This window comes from Pyrus communis, chromosome 16 (genome assembly GCF_041283825.1).
Source record: "Pyrus communis isolate YQ-2024b chromosome 16, ASM4128382v1, whole genome shotgun sequence".
In the NCBI taxonomy this organism is placed as follows: domain Eukaryota; kingdom Viridiplantae; phylum Streptophyta; class Magnoliopsida; order Rosales; family Rosaceae; genus Pyrus; species Pyrus communis.
Window position 1 is genome coordinate 28,844,802 of NC_142580.1, and position 19,689 is coordinate 28,864,490.

Below are 19,689 nucleotides of genomic sequence, written 5' to 3' on the forward strand. Positions count from 1 at the left end.
AAGAAGAAGAAGAGAGGAACTCGGGGAGAGAGAGAGAGAGAGAGAGAAAAGAGACAGAGAAGACAGAGAGTGAGGAAAAGAGGGAGGGAATCCCGGGAGAAAAGAGAGTGTATGAGTGTGTGTGGTCCCACAACACCACACAACACAAAAATACACGTAAAATAACGACTAGGGGGGTAAAATTGTAAATTCACACGTACGTTTTGTTAGTTTCGGGACGGGATATTACATAAGTTGCCTCCAGATTTGTCTAAAGTGCATGATGTGTTCCATGTTTCCATGCTTCGTCATTATGTTTCAAATCCGTCGTATGTGATACCTCATCAACCTTTGGAAATTAATCCAAATTTGACTTATGATGAAGAGCAAGTGACTATTCTGAATTGGAAAGATAAAGTTCTTGGTGTCCACTCTTTGCAACATTCTTCGTCCAATTATTCACCTTCGTTTTTCTTCTGGAAAATTGCTCGATTCGTGAATGGTGGAGGGGCTACAGATTTCTGCCTTTTTCAATTCGATTGAAATTCGTATTTTGATTGCGTAGTCTAACGTGTTTGGGTGATTTTTGCATTTTTTCAGCGTACGTGATTTCGTTTTTTAGGTGGTTCTCAGACCTGGTTTGGTACTGAGGTGATTCTGAAAAAAGCTGTTATCAAAAAAAGCTGGGAGCTATTTTTGTGTTTGGTAAACACTCAGCTTCAGCTTTTTTTCACAGTTTTGGATGAAAAAAAGCAAAAAACAAGAAGCTGCAAAACCTCGCTTTGAAAAACCGGCTTTTTTTCACATCTGTTTTACATAAAAGTTTACCAAACACTCTAATACTGCTTTTTTTCTTTTCAAAAGCACTTTTACAAAAAAGTTTACCAAACACTTTGCTGCTTTATTTCACAGCTGCTTATTCTCACAGCACAGCAGAAACAGTTTTTTTTCAAAGCACAGCAATACCAAACCAGCCCTCAGTTGGATTCCACAGTAAAACCCAGAAACTTAGAGGTATGAAAATTTCAGTTTTTTTGGATTCTTAATTTATTTTCAATGTTAATTTCTGATTTATTTTCAGTATTAATTCCTGAATAAATTATTATTTTTGATAAACCCACTTAGAATCTGATCTGGGTTTTGCTTCGATTCCATAGTAAAAACCTTGAAACTTAAAGGCACAATCTGCATGTCGTTAGAAACTACTTGAGCAGCCGCGATCTCAGGTAATTTACTCTTTTGTGTGTATTGGGTTGGTGAGTTATTGATAAAATCTGAAATGACTTGAAGATTTGATTTGGGTTTTGCATGTTTGTAGTTTTTAAAATTATGGTTTGTTTTTTGGGACTGGAATTTGGATTATACATGATTTTAAAAAAAAATCATATTTATATGATTTGAGTTTAATTCAGGAAAATTATTATCTATGCTGTATATTTCAAAACTCAGTTATTGGTTGGTGAGTTGGTCTGTTTTGGTTTTGGTTATTTCTTTTTTCAATTGGTTTGGGATTTTTTTATGTTTGGAGTTCTTTTGCTGTAATATTGTTTTCAATTCATCTGGAATTCAGTTTATGTTATGGGTTGCTATGCTTCTGCATTTAATTTGGTGTTTGGATGTTTATGTTACAGTTGTCATCGATTTTCTTAAAGAATTAATCCAAGTCATGATGCCATTTTTTATATATGTTTAAATGTTAACACTTTACAGATTTTCAGTTTCCAAACAATGAGATTATCACAACTCCTCACTTTGATTCCTAACGTTGAAAAATAAAATGTTCTTTGAGTTTGTCCATTGTGGTCCTTTCGCTAAAAAAATCTGTTAAATGAAAAAGCAAATGGAGGGGTTTATTGGACAAATAATTAACAGAGGTTCTTCACAATATCCCAAATGATTGACAATAGATAAACTATAATTCAGTGCTCAACGTTGGAAGAAGTTCGGAAGGTTCCATTATATTAAGCGAAACTAAACGAGTGAAGAATCCAATCCAAATATTTTGCAATGCACTCAAGTGTGGAATGCACCGGACCGGCACACTACACGACTGGAATTGCGTGATACGGTTTCAACAGTCTCACTCAACCGTGCATTGGTCTATTTGTCCATGGCTTTCATTATGGCCAACTTTCACTTTCGTTCTTTCCGAATCCAAGTTCCATGCTAATGAAATAACGACTTGTGGACAAAACTACTTATATGTGCCTTTATTTCATTGATACAAAACACCACCGCTGCAGTATATCTTCTCCACTTTTGGATGTCATACTATACACTTGCAAACTTGACCATTATAAAAGTCTCATGACACGTGCAGGAACAGGCAATCCACGAGCTCAAGGGCAAAACCACTCTTACCACAAACCACAAGGGAAGCCGCGTAAAAGTAACAAACAAACAACCTCATACAAACAGCGCATTAACTTCATTTATTCACTCTGAAAATACAGGTCATTGTTTAGAAAGCAACAGGAAATGCCGAACTCTCATCCAGCCCGGCTAACATTCATGATAGAAAACTGGGCAGTACATGCCATTTGTCATACCACACTTCTTCACCAGTAAACAAACCAAATACCTGGGCAACTACATAGGCTTTCAGTACTAAACAAGACGAGACAGAAAAATCCGCACAGCTGCAGGTTGTGATACCACACATAAAACGGTCTATACATAAGACCTGTTAAAGAAGCTCATCGCCTTCAATCATCCCGCAACTTTCCTTGAATAGGTTCTACCAGGTTGAATCTCTTGAACGGGCCTGAGATACAAGTTTCCAGACTCACCAATCCACTCGACTCCAGCCTTCATGGGAGGGGGCCGCATCTGCTGCCCGACAGTCTGCCTGCTATGACCAATTGTCATATTTGCCAGCTTCTCAGATGTATCTGAAACTCCGCGTGCAACCCTTACCTTGTTCACATAAGCTGTGCCAGCCAACATTGTATTCTCAGTTAAATAGAAAGTCAAATAACAAGCACTCTGACAAAACAAAAACAAAAAAGAAAATCCAGGACCAGGGGATTGAGAAATAAAACTAAAATCCAAAGAAAAAAAGACAACATCACGCATTCTTGTGGTTCATAAATGTGATCGGTTTGGATATTAAATCGAAAACAATTCAAGAAAGCAACATAATCAAATTCCTTCTAGTCATGGAACTTACTAGGACTGCTTTTTCCCGGTGGTCGATATTTCTGCTGCTGCTTGGTGGAGCTTTTCAAATATTTTTCATTCTTTTTCGCATCCTTAAATCATAAAGATGAGGAAATTATTTAAAAGGAACAAGAAAATGAGGTATGTCCACGTTTGGCATAAGCACACAATCAAATTAAACAGATAAAAGTAACATGTGCTCTCACCTGGTTAGCCATATCCAGTTTCCGCTGCACCCCTGCAAAGCCAGTTCTTACATAATGAGAATTCATCTAGAGAATTACCAGTTCTTTCGACAAAAGGATGGCAATATTTCCTCCACTAAGAACTATAGAACTAGAATTTTTAAATAGACAAAAAGCTAAGAGCTTGTTTGGTAGTCTACTTAAATTCAACTTTTTAAACTCAAAAACAATTTTCAAGTTTTAGGCCTTAAAAACTTGTTTGGTATTGACTATTTTCAAAAAAAGAACTCAAGGCTAACTCAAAAATATAGTCTATTCTCTAAAAACACATAAAGTGAGTTTTTTGAGTTTTTAAACTTAAACTCACTCGTTTCTTCTCTCTCTCTTCCCCTCCCACTCCAAATCTCTCTCTCTCTTTTATTCTCTCTCGCCCATCTTTTTCTTCTTTTTCTACCTTTTTTGTCTCTCCTCCAATCCGCTGTCTTCATTCTCTCGGTTCTTTTTCTCACTCCTCTTCCTCTCTGTCTCCTCCGATCCTCTCACTTCTTTCTCTTTCCTCCAATCATCTCTTACTTTATTTCCTCCTCTATCCTCTTTCTCTCTCAGACCCCCTCTTTTTGGATCTCTTTGCCCAGTTTAAGTTGTATGATTTAGAATTTTCAAATCGCATACCAAACAAGTTTTTTAGTCTTAAAGAAAATTGTTTTCAAGAAAAAATCTCAAAAAATGTTTTGAGAAATTATAAAAAAAATTAAAATAAGATACCAAAAAAGCCCTAAATTTTATAAGGATATTCTTGAGGAGAAATAATTTTTTCTGACCACAAGGGTTAGTACAAGAAAAACCTACGACAACACCACCTGGTGAAAAGACTCAGTGGAGTAATTTACAACAACTGCAGATATTGATAAATACAGAACACAAAAAAAAAAAAAAAAAAAAAAAAGCAGCATTTAAAGTCTAAATAAACTCCACAGAACAATATCCAACCAACCTGTGCCTACAGAGGCATGCAACTTGGGGGAAGGGAAGTTGCTAGCAAGTTTTGAATGAGATACAGTCCCAGAAAGTCTTCTAGCACTTTGCTGCTCCACTCCCCTTGCTCCAGCTGTGCAATATAATACAAATAAATTTATATCCGACATTACTTGAATACCTAAATAACAATCTCAAAGCTGATGCACTTCCATAAATTATCAGATGGACGAACCTATTGGATGCATCCTAGCAACAGTTGATCTGGAACGAAGGGATGGAGGAACAGAATAGCAACTCTGCCACATGAAAGGAAGTACATGTTAGAATACACAATATTTACAGACCCCAATTCATCATAGGAAGTTGCAGTTACTGTATTTTGTTCCAATACACTACCTGGAAGAAACGATGTTGGAGGGCCTCTGCAGCAGTTGGCCTCTTGGAAGGGTCCCAAGAACAAAGTGACTACAGCAAAAGGGAAGGAAAAACATAAATCACACAGTAGTAGACATTCTTTAAACAAAGTCACCACGTGGGCTGAGTTGAGGAGTAGGGAGGATGGAATAAGAAACAGCTACAGTAAATACTATATAGGACTTACTGTTATCAGGCTGATTGCACCGTCACTAGCTGATGGAATCCGTGTAGAGAGATCAGCACCAGCAAACTGCAATGTTCAAAGATACAAAACCAACTTAATATATATGGTTGTTTTTTCAAGTATGGGAACAACATAATCTTATGTTTCTACTAATACTAGAAAATAAGAACGCAGATAAAATTACATCCTAAATTTGCATGCCGCTTTAAACTGTCTAATAAATCTCTCATAAAATACGATGCAGCAATGACAAGAGTCTGCTAAAACAAACAAATATGAGGAAATGCGTGATGCAAAATCAGAAACAACTGACCTGAGGAAATTGGTAGTTGATATCCCTTGCAAGGCGAAGCCCGTCAGCCCATGAGTCCTTGGTTGGGCTTCCAATCACACTGCAAATTTTATATATCTCATCTGCTTCACTGCAAGAACAGTGGAAGAGGGAGGCGAAGGTGAGAACATTTAAAATAAACCAACTTATATTAGTCGCTAAATTATTAGCAAAACTGCCGCTAATATCTTCCAAAACACATCTAAGTTAATTAAACAATTACTGCAAAGATTCAAAATTCTATCCTATGGGAAGCAAACCACTTGATGGTTAGGGAGTATGGAATACATACCTAACACCTGGAAATAAAGGGCGGAGAGAAAACAACTCAGCCATTATAGCACCCATTGCCCACATATCTGACAGTCAGAAAAAAACTAATAACTTAAGAAACCAATCATTGTGAACACATGTTTTCACAAAGAACAAAAATTCGAAACTTTAAACATATAAACTCACCAACTTTTGAGCTATACAGGTACGACTGAAGCAGCACTTCGGGCGCTCGATACCTAGCAGACCCACATTCTAGAGTCAATAACTTACAGCAACATATTAACACCCAAGCAGAGATAACCTATTACCAGAACTGTAAGAAAAATTAAATTAACACCCACCACCGTGTCGACACGTATTCTGTATATGGTGGTTGTGAATTGATTTCCCGAGCAAGTCCAAAATCAGCAATTTTGATGACATCTTTGGTAACCAATAAGTTCTCTGCAAAGGAGTGAGTGTATACGTACAATTATGTCAGTCTGATAGCAGAAGAAAAATCAAACACAACAGGTGACAGCCTGAACGACTTAATCACAAACCATATAAGCAAAGAAATTGATTGAGGAAAGAAAATAACCACACGAAAAAAGTAAAAATAAAATTTGAGAAGATTTTGCCACATGGGGATTCAGAATATGAGAGGAAAAAAGAAAAAAGAAAAAAAAAACTATATACAAATGCAAGAAAGTATAGCAAGGGCATGCAAGCAGCAGTGATTGAAGACAAGGACCGGAAAAAAAAAAGACAAACAAAACAAAGTATATAACACTTTTGGCATTCTGAATATCATGTATACCTTCACTTCTCCAAATTTTTATTCAGCCCTTCTGCTACTCTTTGAACATTTTACCCACTCAACCGAGGTTATGGATAATAATTGTAACAGTTACCTGGCTTAAGGTCGCGATGAAAATATCCACGCTGATGCATGTAAGCAAGGCCTTGGAAAACTTGAAAACACCAATTTCTGACTTCAGCTTCGGGGAAAAGCTTTTCCTTATCTTTCATAAGTTGATACAAGTTGAACTCCTGCAATGTACATATGACAACACCCAATATCAACAGTGACTCTTATCAACGGTATCATAGTAAATAATATCAAGTTTGTCAACTATACCCTTACCATGTATTCAAACACGAAGTACAACATGTCATTTTCTCTGATGACTTCCTTGAGCTTCACAATATTTTGATGATTCATTCTACGCAATGACTGCATGGAGAGGAAATGATATAATTAAAAAGTATACATCATACCAGGATATTAATAAAGAGGAGGTAGTACGTTAAAACACCTTCACTTCCCGTAGACTTACGCACTCCTCCCATGAAAAATAACTTTTCTTCATTTTTTTAATTGCAACCTGTAAATTGTCCAACTGATTATGAACAGAACAAAATGTAAAGCACTAAATACATTCCAAAGGGAATGGGAAACGGAAAATAAAACACTTACGACTTCACCAGTTTGCTTATTAATAGCTCGCCAGACAGTCCCAAATGTGCCATCACCAACTTCCTTTATTAACTTGTACCTAGAGTAACCACATACTTATTTATTAGTATGAATACAAACAGATAAACCTAAACTCCCCAGTAAACACTCACCTCTCCATTCTTCCTGTGGAACACAAACCAGGTCGTTCTTTATTCAGTGAAAGCATAAAGACTCAAGATAAATGGAATTTATCTTCAGAAGATGATCCTTAAAATACAATGTATGATATCAACAACTGCCTTGCTGGTCCAGCTGAATCAAACCATCAATCTTCTGAGGCAACACGCACGAGCACAAAACCAGACTTATTATGATGGATAGGCTGCACGGCCTTATTCATTGCTAACTCCAGGGCATCAGGACCACAGCATGACATTAATGGCAAAAAAGGACAAGGATCACCTAACATATCGATGTTAAAAATCCAAACAGACTGATTTATCCCGCCAAAAGAAAGACTTCTAGCTCAAGATAGTGTCACCCAAGGCTTAATAAACTTAACTAAAAGCAATCTCATCTAAATTACGCAGAGATCAGTGTGGAATCTGCAGGTAACCGATATCTTGCCACTTATCATAGCACCCACCAGGAGCAACGATGAAATAATAACTTTGAAATAAACAGTTTGCACTGGTTTGGTTTGACGTAACTGATTATCTAATAATAACTATGTAGAGATCTTCTCTTCAGTCACAGATTGCCGGAATTTAACCCTGTCATAATAATCAAAGAATAAAGTTTAGGAATACTAAGCAGGCATCGAATAAAATAGTATTAAGTATAAAACTGAGTTGTATATGCTGTACCCCTGATGAAGTTTTCCCAGAAATTTCAACTGGATGTTGTATCAGCAATGCGCTATGCACTAAAGATCCAACACCTGACTCAGAAGTAACAAGCATCACGTCTCCCGTATTGATCATTTGAGAGGAACTGACCACTAAGTGCAATTAACAAAAGAAACCCGAAAAAAATCTCCAAGGACAAGAAATCTCCAGTCAAGCACTTCCTGGAAAGAAAAGACCCGGTACTGGTGGCAATTTGACCAGAAGCGCATTTGCTCCATGTCTTGAAATATATATGAAATCCCTTTAAATCTAAGCCCGGCACAACCTGAAATTAAGATTAAATGCATTGAAAGAACATCAGACAATCATGCAGATAAAGATACCAAGTAACAATTTACTGATTTTAATGGCAAGTTAAACCGAATCTCACGTAATGTGGCAAATAATGATGCAAATCCAAATACTAACACAAGATAACATGTAATCATTAACACAGCTTCTTAATAGCTCTCACATAAAAATACAAAACTTCCAGCACATTTCAGAACCAAGTTCAGACAAATAAATACCACAAACCACACAACGACAACATACAACAAACTTTAAGGCACTTAAGCTGTACGCTGTATCATATAAATAAATTACTACAAAACTTAAATGTGATGTACAGATTCTTTCCTATTTCATTGTTGATACACATACCCAGGCCAACAAATGATTTCCGATCCTAAGCCGCATGCTACAAAATCACAACTTTGGTAATAGGATAACCTAAAGTCACAAAGGAACATCAGGGACAAAGTACATAGACCCCCACGATACGGTCATGAATTTCAACGATAATTTGTATAACCTCTAAGCCACCAAATGACCTTCAGCACAAAATTGGAATGTAGGAAAGGAAGGAAGAAAAACCAAAACCAGAAACAAGTCTATAGAAAAAATTGTTCCGGTTAACTTCGAGGTGCAGCAAATTACAGTTTTAGCCACAATACACTTTTAGCTAATGCTATAACCCAAGTGATCAATAACATTAGCAATTTATACAAGAGAACACAAACAGAATACAACCAATGAAAATTTACAAACAAATAAATAAAAGCCTCAAATTACCAATTGGAGTTAAGATTAACAAAAATAAAAACCAATATAAGCCGCGATATATCTCTGTTAAATAATACAATCAGAAAAAAAAAATCACCAAACCTTAGAGCATGTTTGGTACTCTACTTGAATTCAACTTTTTAAACTCAAAAACAATTTTCAAGTTTTAGGCCTTAAAAACTTGTTTGGTATGACTATTTTAAAAAACTGAACTCAAGACTAACTAAAAAATATAGTCTATTATCTAAAAACACAAAAAATGAGTTTTTAAACTTAAAACTCACTCCTTTCTTTTCTCTTCATCCTCCCCTCTCACTCCAAATCTCTCTCTCTCTCTCTTCTTCTTTCTCTCTCCCCCTTCTCTCTTTTTTTTTTTTTTTTTACCTTTTTCGTCTCTCCTCCAATTCGCTCTCTTCATTCTTTCGGTTTTTTCTCTCACTCTTCTTCCTCTCTATCTCCTCCGATTCTCTCACTTCTTTCTCTTTCCTCCAATCATCTCTTACTTTCTTTCCTCCTCTCTCCTCTTTCTCTCTCAACCCCTTTTTTTTTTTATCTCTTTGTCCAGTTTAAATTGTAAGATTTAAAATTTTTAAATTGCATACCAAACAAGTTTTTGAATCTTAAAGAAAATTGTTTTCAAGAAAAATTCTTAAGAAATGTTTTGAGAAATTATAAAAAATTTCAAATAGGATACCAAACAAGCCCTTAATAACCCAGAGGATGAAAACCCTACAAGCCCCAAAATAGTCAAACTCTGAACCCCCTTCATTTCCCAGAACTTCTCAGCAACCAAACATACTTCAAACCGAAATCGAAGAATCACATCCAGCCGAATACGTTAAAAAGCTAACCCTAATCCTAAAATCCTAAAATCCCAAAATCCCAAAACAGAAATCGAAAAAAATCGCGATACAATCAACAAGGAACAAAACCAGAATATCCAAAACAAACAGAATAAAATTAATTACAAAACAAATCAAATTCAGAATTAAATCTAAACAAGAAGGGCAAATAAATTATAGGGGATCAGATCGGGAGAAAAGGAATCGAACCTGAAAGCCAAGCGGCATAACAACCGTCGCCTAGGACGGGAGGGGGTGGAATCCAGAGTTTCTTTTATGTCAAACCGACTTCGCTTAAACCCACCGAATTCTGATATGCTGCCACACAGAGAAATGAGAGAGAGAGAGAGAGAGAGCGCGATGAGAGAGAATGAAAGCCTTCGTGCCAACCAAGGAATTTACGTAATTTCTGCTTCCGTTTCGGCTATTTAGAGCTCCACTCCACGTTCTCACGGAGGCAAGGGATATTCTTGTCCTTTTATCGCGTGCTTGATCTTTTATGGGTCCTCTTTCTTTTTTAAGCTAATTGTTTGGTGGGTTGGATTTTTCCCTTTTTTTTTTTTTTTTTTTTTTTTAATACATCGATATATTTTTACATTAAGAATTAGATTTTTTCTTTCTTTGTTGTATTTTTTTTTTTTAATACATCGATAATATTTGCCTAGAGGGAGATTCTAATCACTTGCACTATTCCCTGAAGATTGAGACCAAGCATTGACAATATTCGATAAATGGCTTCTTCCTTCCACTGTGTTAAAGTGGAAGCATATCTCTTGTAGTTGACACCAGAATTAAACTTGACTCTCTCTCTCTCTCTTGTAGTTGAGGTTTCACAACATGAGCACACTTGAATTGAACCAGTAAGCACCAATAACAAACAAACTAGAGTTCAACGGAAGCGGTAGATTTCATTTAAGAAACAAAGAATCCTTCGTTCCTTTGGTACACACACACACACAGCTTGCACATATTCAAATCATCGGATCACAGCTTGACGCGAAAAGAGAACAAATTATGAAAAATGGGAAAAGGGCAAAGATGAAAGATGAATTGTTCCAAGTACATTATAAAGAATATATCTATACGCAAAGCCCTTGTGGTTGATTGACTACCTTATTGGGTAACCGAGTCTTCAATGACAAATTTGTGTATTCTCGGCTTCTTATAGAATGAACTAATTCTCTGTGAATGGTATTCAACTTGCTTCTTTTGCTTCTATTCCTATTTCTGTCCCTCCAATAAATCAGCTTCCTTTGGGTTTCTCTGTTCATCACCTGGAAGTTCGATTCGATGAATACCAGAGTTTTTTCTGGCATATCAATATTTTCTCCTTCTCAATCCCATACTCAGTATCTTCTTTGCGGCATCCCCATCTCATCCCTTTGGCAATAGCCGCAACAGCATCCACTAAGTAGCTCGATTCTCGAACTATTGCATAGCCATTAGGTCGCAGGATTCGGTCCATCTCTAAGAGCACATATTTCATTTCGCATCTGCCCAAGTTTACTATTATTAGAACCATTTATACAGTTGATTACCTACTCTGCATGTGTTATGCACTTCCTATGTTGAATTAGGCAAGAGTGCATAAAAACTTAACGTCTAAGATTAACTAGTTAATTCAATATGCCGAATTAACATAATTTTTCAAAATATATTTCATGTGCCCATATAAAGACAAGCCCATTTTTTACCTGTGGCTTTCGGCAGTAAAGAAGCCATCAAGATGTAGAAGATCATAAGTTCGAGGATAAGTAGAAAAAGCTTCACACCTGCCAAAAGAGAACAAATAAACCAACACAAAAAACCACAGGATTTTATAACAATGACCAAAATGAGAGGTGCACCCAAAGTATGCTATTTATGCAGATCAAAGCCTTAATGCCCATATAAATGAATTTCAAATTACCAATCATGGAAAGTTCCGATAAGGCCTCGATCATAGACCACAGGTAATGTATTTGCAGCATAGGAAGAGACGACATTCATGACCCACAAGGGATATTCAATCGTGGCCGCGGCAAAACCACCATATACCGTATTCATGTCCATAACATTTCTGATCTTATCTGTTCCAATTGCCGGGAGCAACTTTTTGTAATGCTTCATTCGAACCCTCCAATTTCTGTCATCACGCTTGAAAGCACTAGCACTCCCACCATGCACATCAGATATACGCTCTGGTGCAACATGCAACCGCTCTGGCCATCGAGGGATGGCTTTCAAAGCTGACTTTTTTAGCTTTGGGTCTGGAACTACAACACAAGAGCGTAATGGAGTGTACCATCCTGAATCTGGTTCGAGGCTATCATCACACTTTGCAGGATAGGTGTCTGGCTCAGAAAGTTTATTGTAGCAACTGCTGTCTGACTGTTTCTGCCAAACAGCAATATCATCCTTCTTGTTGTACAATTTAAAGCACAGTGAAGTTAGCAGTTCTTGCAACTTTTCATAATCTGATTTCTGCTCTTCTATGGTTGTGTTCCACCCACGCCAGTGGTTTTCGTAGTTGACAGGTGGACCAGACAGGACCCAGAAACCTCCAGGACGGAGTATACGATGAATTTCTAGAAGGTAAATTCCACCTGACAGCAGGACACTAGTCATTAGCACAACTGGTAACACCACCACCAACCCCCAAACTCTAAAAGATAAATAAAATCTCCAAGTTCCTAAAGTTGGTACTATGCTATTGCTAATTTGAAAACTGGTTCCAGCAGCTGGACATTAAGCTCTATAAAATGAATTATATTCTTTAGAACTGAAAGATTTTTTAAACAATTTCATAGAAGAAATACCAAATTCCGTCCATGGGATGAGGCATCTTGAGCAGTGAGCCATATCAAATGAGTTTGAAGGGAAAGGAAGTCTCTGTGTAGAAATGATGCCAAGAATAGCAGGAATTCCACGCTCCAGAGCAAACTGAACCTGAGCTTCATGATTATCTCTTGGGGCGAGAGAAACAGTTAAAATCCCACGGTCTAACAAATCACCTCCCCAACTTGCAACCTAGAAATTATACAATTAAAGAGGTTAACTTCTGTAGATTCTCACAACTTTAATTACTTAGCAGTTTGTGCTGCTTCAAGCACAATAAGGAAATAGATTATTACATTAGTAAATAAATTTCAATCATGAAATAGGGAAAGAAAGGTGCGATGAAATTTAAACTTGCATTTTACTAATATCAAAAAGGCAACATGCTTTCACTCACCAGAAATTTTCAGCTAAATTTGAACATGATAAATCGGGAAAATGTAAAAGAGGATGAAAGATGGACTCACCCCACACCCAGTATCAATGGCAGTTCGAACAGTCCCATCTTTCATTTCTGGAATAAGATCTTGCATCAAATCGACATATGCAGAGACGCCTCTAGGAAACATAGTTCCCCCACCAGGAAAGAAAAACTTATCCCCTTCTTTTCTCAGCCAATTCTGATTGGACTTCTGTTTGTTAATCCAATCATATGGCACATTCCTGAAACCAAATCCACATGGTAAATTCAGTGAAACTTTTAACTCTTTTTAGGGAAAAATAATAATTGAGACTTAACTGGAAACTTTTGACTGTACATAGGTCTTAGGCATCAAGCTGTCAACTATTTACCTGTACCAACATTCGTCCCTGCTATTTGGCCATCTGATTGGTAGCTTGTAGCCATCTGGAGGTGGAACTAAGCATTCTTTCCTCTCAAATACTGAAGGGCAGTGCCGTTCCATGAAAGTAAGCCGATGAACACCATACTTTCTCCACCTCTGTACAATAAGCAGCCACAATCTGATAAGCATCTAGCAGTGTGTAAATTCCGAAAAAGGATAAAGTACCATAAAAATGATTAAGCAGTTACCCTTGGATCCGTGCACGGGGTGTAGTCTTGATAGTCACTGCTGCATTCAGCAAAGGTAACAGGTTTTACATGGAGAGATGATTGAACTGCCTTTTTGACATCTTCGACCTTGACAGGCTCAATTTTGTTCTTCTCAGAGCAGAAGATTCCACCAAGATAGAATGAAAACCCGCATAGCAAAACAAACAAGATTGTCATAGGGACAATCCTGGTACCTTGGGTTCCCGGTTTTCCATCTTTATGTTTCATCATCTCAGAAATTATTAACTACCTGCACACATACAAGGCTAGATATCTTCATGATTGTGGGATATACGATTTAAAATAATACTGATCTGCTACGATTCACCGCAAAGAGCACGCACAATTTTATTCATGTAATCAGGCACTCAAACCAGACCGGTCACAAGCTACAAGGGATTTATTTTGTTCCTCAAAGGCAACTTCTTCTACATTTACAAACCAACTTCACTAAAAGAAACACATGTTCAATTAAAGAGAACCTATAAACCAATCTTAAACCTTGACCGAAAAAAAAAAAAGAAAAAAGAAACATATGACTCAAATATTAAACACGGGAAGCACAAAATACGTTGTGGATCACACACAGAAAAGGTGAGACTCAAATTCGGATCGATCCAGATCCAGCTCATGGATAGCAACTGCACTAAATTCACCAAAAAAAGTAACGCAGAAAACATAAACGACTGGAATGATGGCAACTACCGACACTTTCTACTTTCCATGTCAAACCTCCCTTATGTCTTTCACATGGTAATGGGCCCTAACTACATCAAACTCCACCTTTCCTGTATTTTTCACTTCCCACTGAGCCAGAATGCCCAACCAAATATCAATCAAGCCATGGAAATCAAGAAAAGCAAAGTATTCAATAATTTCATCATTTCTTGAAGCCTAAGAAATGTTTTTTATGCATGATTTATCGTAACCACTGCTTGCCAATCAGCTACTGCTTCCTTTCTCAATCATCAAATTGCTACATTATATGACCTCATATCAAAGAAACAAACAAACGCTCAAAATCATGGCAAGAAATGCACCTCAATTTCGTCGAAACGAAGCAAAAAGAAAAACCAAAAGATTAAGTGTTGAAGGCTGATTGCAGGCCTCCGAGTGCTTCATATTCATACAAAAGAAAAGGAAAGGCAGATCAAAACTACCCATTTGCCAAAAAGATTTACCAAGCATTGTATAAAAAAAAAAATTAAAAAAAAAAAGAAAAAAAAAAAAAAACGAGAAAACCCCAATTTTTGAAAAACCAGGAGATAAATTAAGCATTTTGCAATTGGCAAAAGTGAAAAATCCCGTGCGATCACCGCCGTTCAATAATAGGAAATTAAAACAGAAAACAAAGATGGGGTGCTGTCAAAAACCAGATCCAAGGTGCAGAAGAAACCCATTAACAAGATGATCGTAATGTGTTCGACGAAATTACACAAAGAAGAAAAACATGAGATCTGACGGAGCAAAGGTACTAACAGTAAGAGAAGAATAAGAAGCTAACACAGCAGATGGATAACTAGTACCTTTATCTCTTTCTCTCTCTGCGTACAGTGACTATCTCTCTCTACAATATCTCTGCAATCAATGGTTGTTTCATGAATTGAATCCCACAAACCCCAAATGGAGGTTGAAAATTAAATGGCTTTTTAATTTTCTGGGTGAAAATCTCTCTGTTCAAGAGAAAGAAGAAACAGAGAGAAGAGGAATAGAGATTCCTGGGGTGGGCTTTAGCTTGGATAAAGGGATATGGGAAGAACACAGTGGAAGGGATCTCTCTCTCTCTCTCTCTGAGCTTTAAGCACAGGAAGGGATGAGCGTCATATAAAAGCATACAGACAAGCTTGAGCTTTCAGACTCCTCTGCTTCGCAGCTCTTTCTCTTTTTCTTTGTTTTTCTATGCGGTAATATGGTAACTTCTTTCTTTGTCTTCCATTTCATTTTCACATGCATTGCATCCTCTCATTATTATTTGAGATATTTCTCGGTTTTTCTCCTCAATTTGTAAAAAGATGTCAATTTTTCTTTTGAATTTTAATTTTTATCGATTATCTTTGAATTTTTTTAATTAGTCAATTTTTTTCTGAACTTTAATTTTAGCCGATTGTTCATCTAAAATTTTATAAATAACCAATTTTCCCGTAACGTTAGATTTTAAAATTTTTTATCCAATTTTTCATTCATTTTGCTTCTATACAATTATCATGCATTGTCTGTGTGATCAAAATGGATGCAAAATTTGATGAAATTTTTTAAAATCTAACGTCAAGTGGAAAATTGGATATTTATAAAATTTAGGAGGATAATTGGCTAAAATTAAAATTCAAGGAGAAAATTGGCTCAGTATAAAAATTCAGAGGATTAATCAGTTAAAATTAAAATTCAGAAAAAAATTGACAGACTTATACAAGTTCAGATTGCAAGTCGACAAATATGTTGTGGTTTTATCCTTTCTACTTTTAACTAATTGTTAATTTACTTTTTAAACTATTTTTTTCCTCCAATTTACTATGTGAACTATATAAAATGACCAATCTAGAATTACCGTTTAGTTTACCAAATGTCCCTCGAATTTACAACCGTTTTAATCATGTATGATATTTATCGGGGCAGATCCCTTGATATACGATTAATCACATATTTTCAAACAAGTAAATATGGTTGTTAACGGTTTTGCTAATTATACGCATCCCATAACCAAACTCGTAATTGTATTGATAATTTTTCTCATGTAATAGTTTTTTTTTTTTTTTTTTTTTACATACTATAGCGTTGATGAGTTAAATTGTTGAAAGTTAGGAGATAGAAGGATCGTTGGGGATTGAATTTGCATTAGGGTGTGTAGGCATTATTACTTTCTTTTACTGTGGTAAAACATCACTTGCTCATTGTGTAATAATTATGTTACATTCTGATAAGTTTGAAAATAAGATTGGTCGAAGATTCTCTCTAGAAGTTATTTTTTTCTTTCTGAAAAAAAAAAAATATTATAAATACATTCCTTCAAGTATTTATTTTAAAAGTTTTGAATTTTTATCCTAGATTAAGGACATCTAAATCAAGCTTTGGTGAATATTTTATTTTGCAATGGGACTTATATTTTCTGGTTAAGAAGTATGGCTTACCTTAGAAATATTGATGTCCATATACTTGCATCAGAATCTCCATATAGTGTAATCCAATTTTACTTTACTTTGTTGCTTTTTATTTCCTTTTTTCTCATCAAGCAATAACATATTCTTCACTTCCACCTTTTATCCCTAATAAGATTGTATCAATTTATAAGCCCTCCCTCAAACTTTACCAAACTCAAACCTCAATTTATGAGCCCTCCATCAAACTTTAGTAAAATGTATAACACAACGGTTTAACCTATTTAGTAAACTTTCAACATCATAAACATGACCATCACTACCACAGTCATCATTCCTCCACCACCATCACTCATGAATTGGCGCTACCTTAGAATCACCAACACCTTTACTACCACCACATTTTTATAGCGATAAACACACTCCTACAGTTGTCGCGGCCACCACTAGCACCATCATTACTTCCCACCACTACTAGCTCATTTGCTAACTATTACCTATCATCTATAGGTTAACAACTCAATACACATTAAGTGCCATATTTAAATTTTATTATACATCTAATTAGTTAGTTAAACAAGAAAATTTGCAAATCTTAATAGTCTGCTGCTGTTATTGTCAAATGTTGAAATAAAAATGACTTGTTTAATTTTATTATTATCAATTTTCCAACACTAGAACTTGTTTTCTTGGTGCTTGTGGAGAGGAGTTGGCAGTAGAGGTGGTGCGGTGGGAGAGTTGAAGCACCCCTCCACTAAAAGCCACGAAGTCAGAAAATCACAAGGTTTCTGACAATTTCCATATTAATTTATTCCTTGGATCAGTTAATCTTTCACGATGGCAACACCAGCGATCACCGTACGTCAACCTTAATTTTCTTTGTTTTTTTCCTTCCGAAGAAATTATTAAAGTTTGGTATTTTAGCAGCAGAGAGTTTGGTGTTTTGGCAAATACGTGCTCACTGGTCCCGACTCACCCAAAGCCGGATGGTTTCATGCCATCCCTTGTCGAACATGCTTCCAAACTATTACGTATACCTTGTCTGCATGCACTTTAAAATATCCGCTTTCACAAAAGTTATGGGGATAGGTAAATGAAATTTTTTTTTTTTTAAACAGTATATTTACACTTAAATATGAAAGATAGAGCTATCTCACCCAATGAACCAACAATGATAACTTAGTATGACGGTAAAACCTAAGATCTTTCATTTACAAGTGTAAAAAATATCACTAGATGAACTTTTGAAAATCCTTAATGACCCAATACTTCATTATATAAACTAGTAAACTTCATAAGAGCATCTAGAATGGGTTATGTAAATAAACTCCTAACTAGAATTTAGTAAAGATTCCAAAAAAATCAACTCCTAACTAGAATTTAATATTATTTCAAATAAATAATTCATTTTTATTGGCTAATTATTAACGCATATATTTGTACTCAACACCCTACTTATTATCTTTGGATGAGTTTAAATTTTGAAATTGGTGTTTATCTAGTACATAGATTTCAAAATTTAAACTTATCAAACGTTGATAAATAGGGTGGTGAATATCACCATCACTTGAGCATTGTAAGGAACAATATTCCCAATTATTGGCTCCTAAAATAACTTTTTGATAATTTTAGCTAAAATTTTGCTATAAAATAGAAACCATTATTGAAGATAATTTCAGAGAGCTCTTAAAATAACTTTTCAATAGTTTTTCTTTTATATTCAGATATTATAAATTTTCCAACTTGTACGTACATTTTCATATACATTATAAATAAATAACGTCTATTTGTTTATCAATTATTGTTCTTAATTTAATTAAACTAATTTTAAAAAATAAAAATAAATATTTGCACAATGAAATGCCTTCGTCACATAGGATTAAAAGCAAAAAAGAGTTTCGTCGTGTAAAACCACGACAAATAACTTATAATTTAATAAATTAAAATTACTTGAAAATAAAATAGGGAACTTTAATGAAAAGCTGACACACCCCGATCGAGATCAGGGCATGCTGGCCGTCACGTGGAAGTGACGTAACCATGTGCACAGTGCGGAAGCTAAATAAAATAATAATAAAAGTAGTACGAATAATTAAAATGAAGCTTAACACAAAGTACGAGCATACATGTGCAAGCGAAAGAGTGAAAACCAAAGTTCAGAGCACGAAGACCTAATGCAGTCCGGAAGAAATGACACTACAAGAACGCACTCAAAGGTGGTCTTACACTGGTAATAGTCTGTCAGATATGCCGGGGAAATCCTCAGGGAAGCCACCAAAATTGCTAGCCAACTAGAACCTGGAGGGGCGCAAAACAAAAGCGTGAGTGGGCAAAAACAAAGCTTTTCAAAAACCATTTCATAAACAAAGTTCTAACCCCTCGCCGTAAAACCTGTATACTTCCCAGAAAAATAGAATATATATATATATATATATATAAGTCATGCTCAGAAATATGTCATGCCAAAAACCTCGAAGTAAAATGCAAGTGCTCAGGTAATGTCAAATCAATGCCATGTAATCTGTCAGCCGAAGTCACCTAACGTGACCTGTACGGCTGAATCTAGAGCTCAAATCTCCATCTCACTAACTATACCTGCACACGAGTCGGAACCACCTAAAGTGGTCTGTACGACAAGACTGGGTGTAATATAAGTACGCTCAAGTGCTACGATCACGTGAAGGCTGGGCGAATAATCGCGGGTCACCTACGAGTCGGAACCACCTAAAGTGGTATGTACAACAGGACTATGCACCTAACTTGGATCCAAGATGAGCGTGTGGTGCGGGAGGTGAACATCACGTGAAGGACTGTGCCCAACTCTGGGTGGGAGCACTAACACCGGGGGTGCAGGTTATGAGCTCTCTATGCATCTCAAATCATTACTAAACATATGCATAAATCATAACTCACCTGACACTTACCTGTGCGTCCGCAACACCAAACATATATAAACATATGCGACTCATAATACGTAAATAA

General features: G+C 36.1%; 2 protein-coding genes across 3 annotated transcripts; both read right to left on the reverse strand.

Annotated features, from left to right (window-relative positions):
* Positions 1-2,385: 2,385 nt before the first annotated feature.
* LOC137730777 (cyclin-dependent kinase F-4) lies at positions 2,386-10,235 on the reverse strand. Its single transcript, XM_068469737.2, has 18 exons — positions 9,955-10,235; positions 7,817-8,123; positions 7,121-7,723; positions 6,969-7,047; positions 6,808-6,876; positions 6,636-6,725; positions 6,403-6,541; positions 5,851-5,953; positions 5,693-5,745; positions 5,526-5,592; positions 5,216-5,324; positions 4,903-4,968; positions 4,698-4,766; positions 4,534-4,597; positions 4,318-4,431; positions 3,345-3,376; positions 3,149-3,230; positions 2,386-2,909 (listed from the first exon to the last, which is right to left on the reverse strand). The coding sequence occupies exons 3-18, from the start codon at positions 7,174-7,176 to the stop codon at positions 2,689-2,691; spliced, it is 1,413 nt and encodes a 470-aa protein (XP_068325838.1). The 5' UTR covers positions 7,177-7,723; positions 7,817-8,123; positions 9,955-10,235; the 3' UTR covers positions 2,386-2,688.
* A 392-nt stretch (positions 10,236-10,627) lies between these two features.
* LOC137731029 (putative methyltransferase PMT21) lies at positions 10,628-15,571 on the reverse strand. 2 transcript variants are annotated; one of them, XM_068470079.2, is made up of 8 exons: positions 15,142-15,571; positions 13,595-13,865; positions 13,354-13,502; positions 13,029-13,224; positions 12,543-12,753; positions 11,654-12,329; positions 11,439-11,516; positions 10,628-11,237 (listed from the first exon to the last, which is right to left on the reverse strand). In XM_068470079.2, exons 2-8 carry the CDS (start codon positions 13,844-13,846, stop codon positions 11,015-11,017), a joined length of 1,785 nt encoding a protein of 594 aa, XP_068326180.1. In that variant the 5' UTR covers positions 13,847-13,865; positions 15,142-15,571; the 3' UTR covers positions 10,628-11,014. The 2 variants fall into 2 exon arrangements, with proteins under 2 accessions (XP_068326180.1, XP_068326181.1); XM_068470080.2 differs by having other exon boundaries at positions 13,595-13,881; positions 15,142-15,554.
* Positions 15,572-19,689: the final 4,118 nt, after the last annotated feature.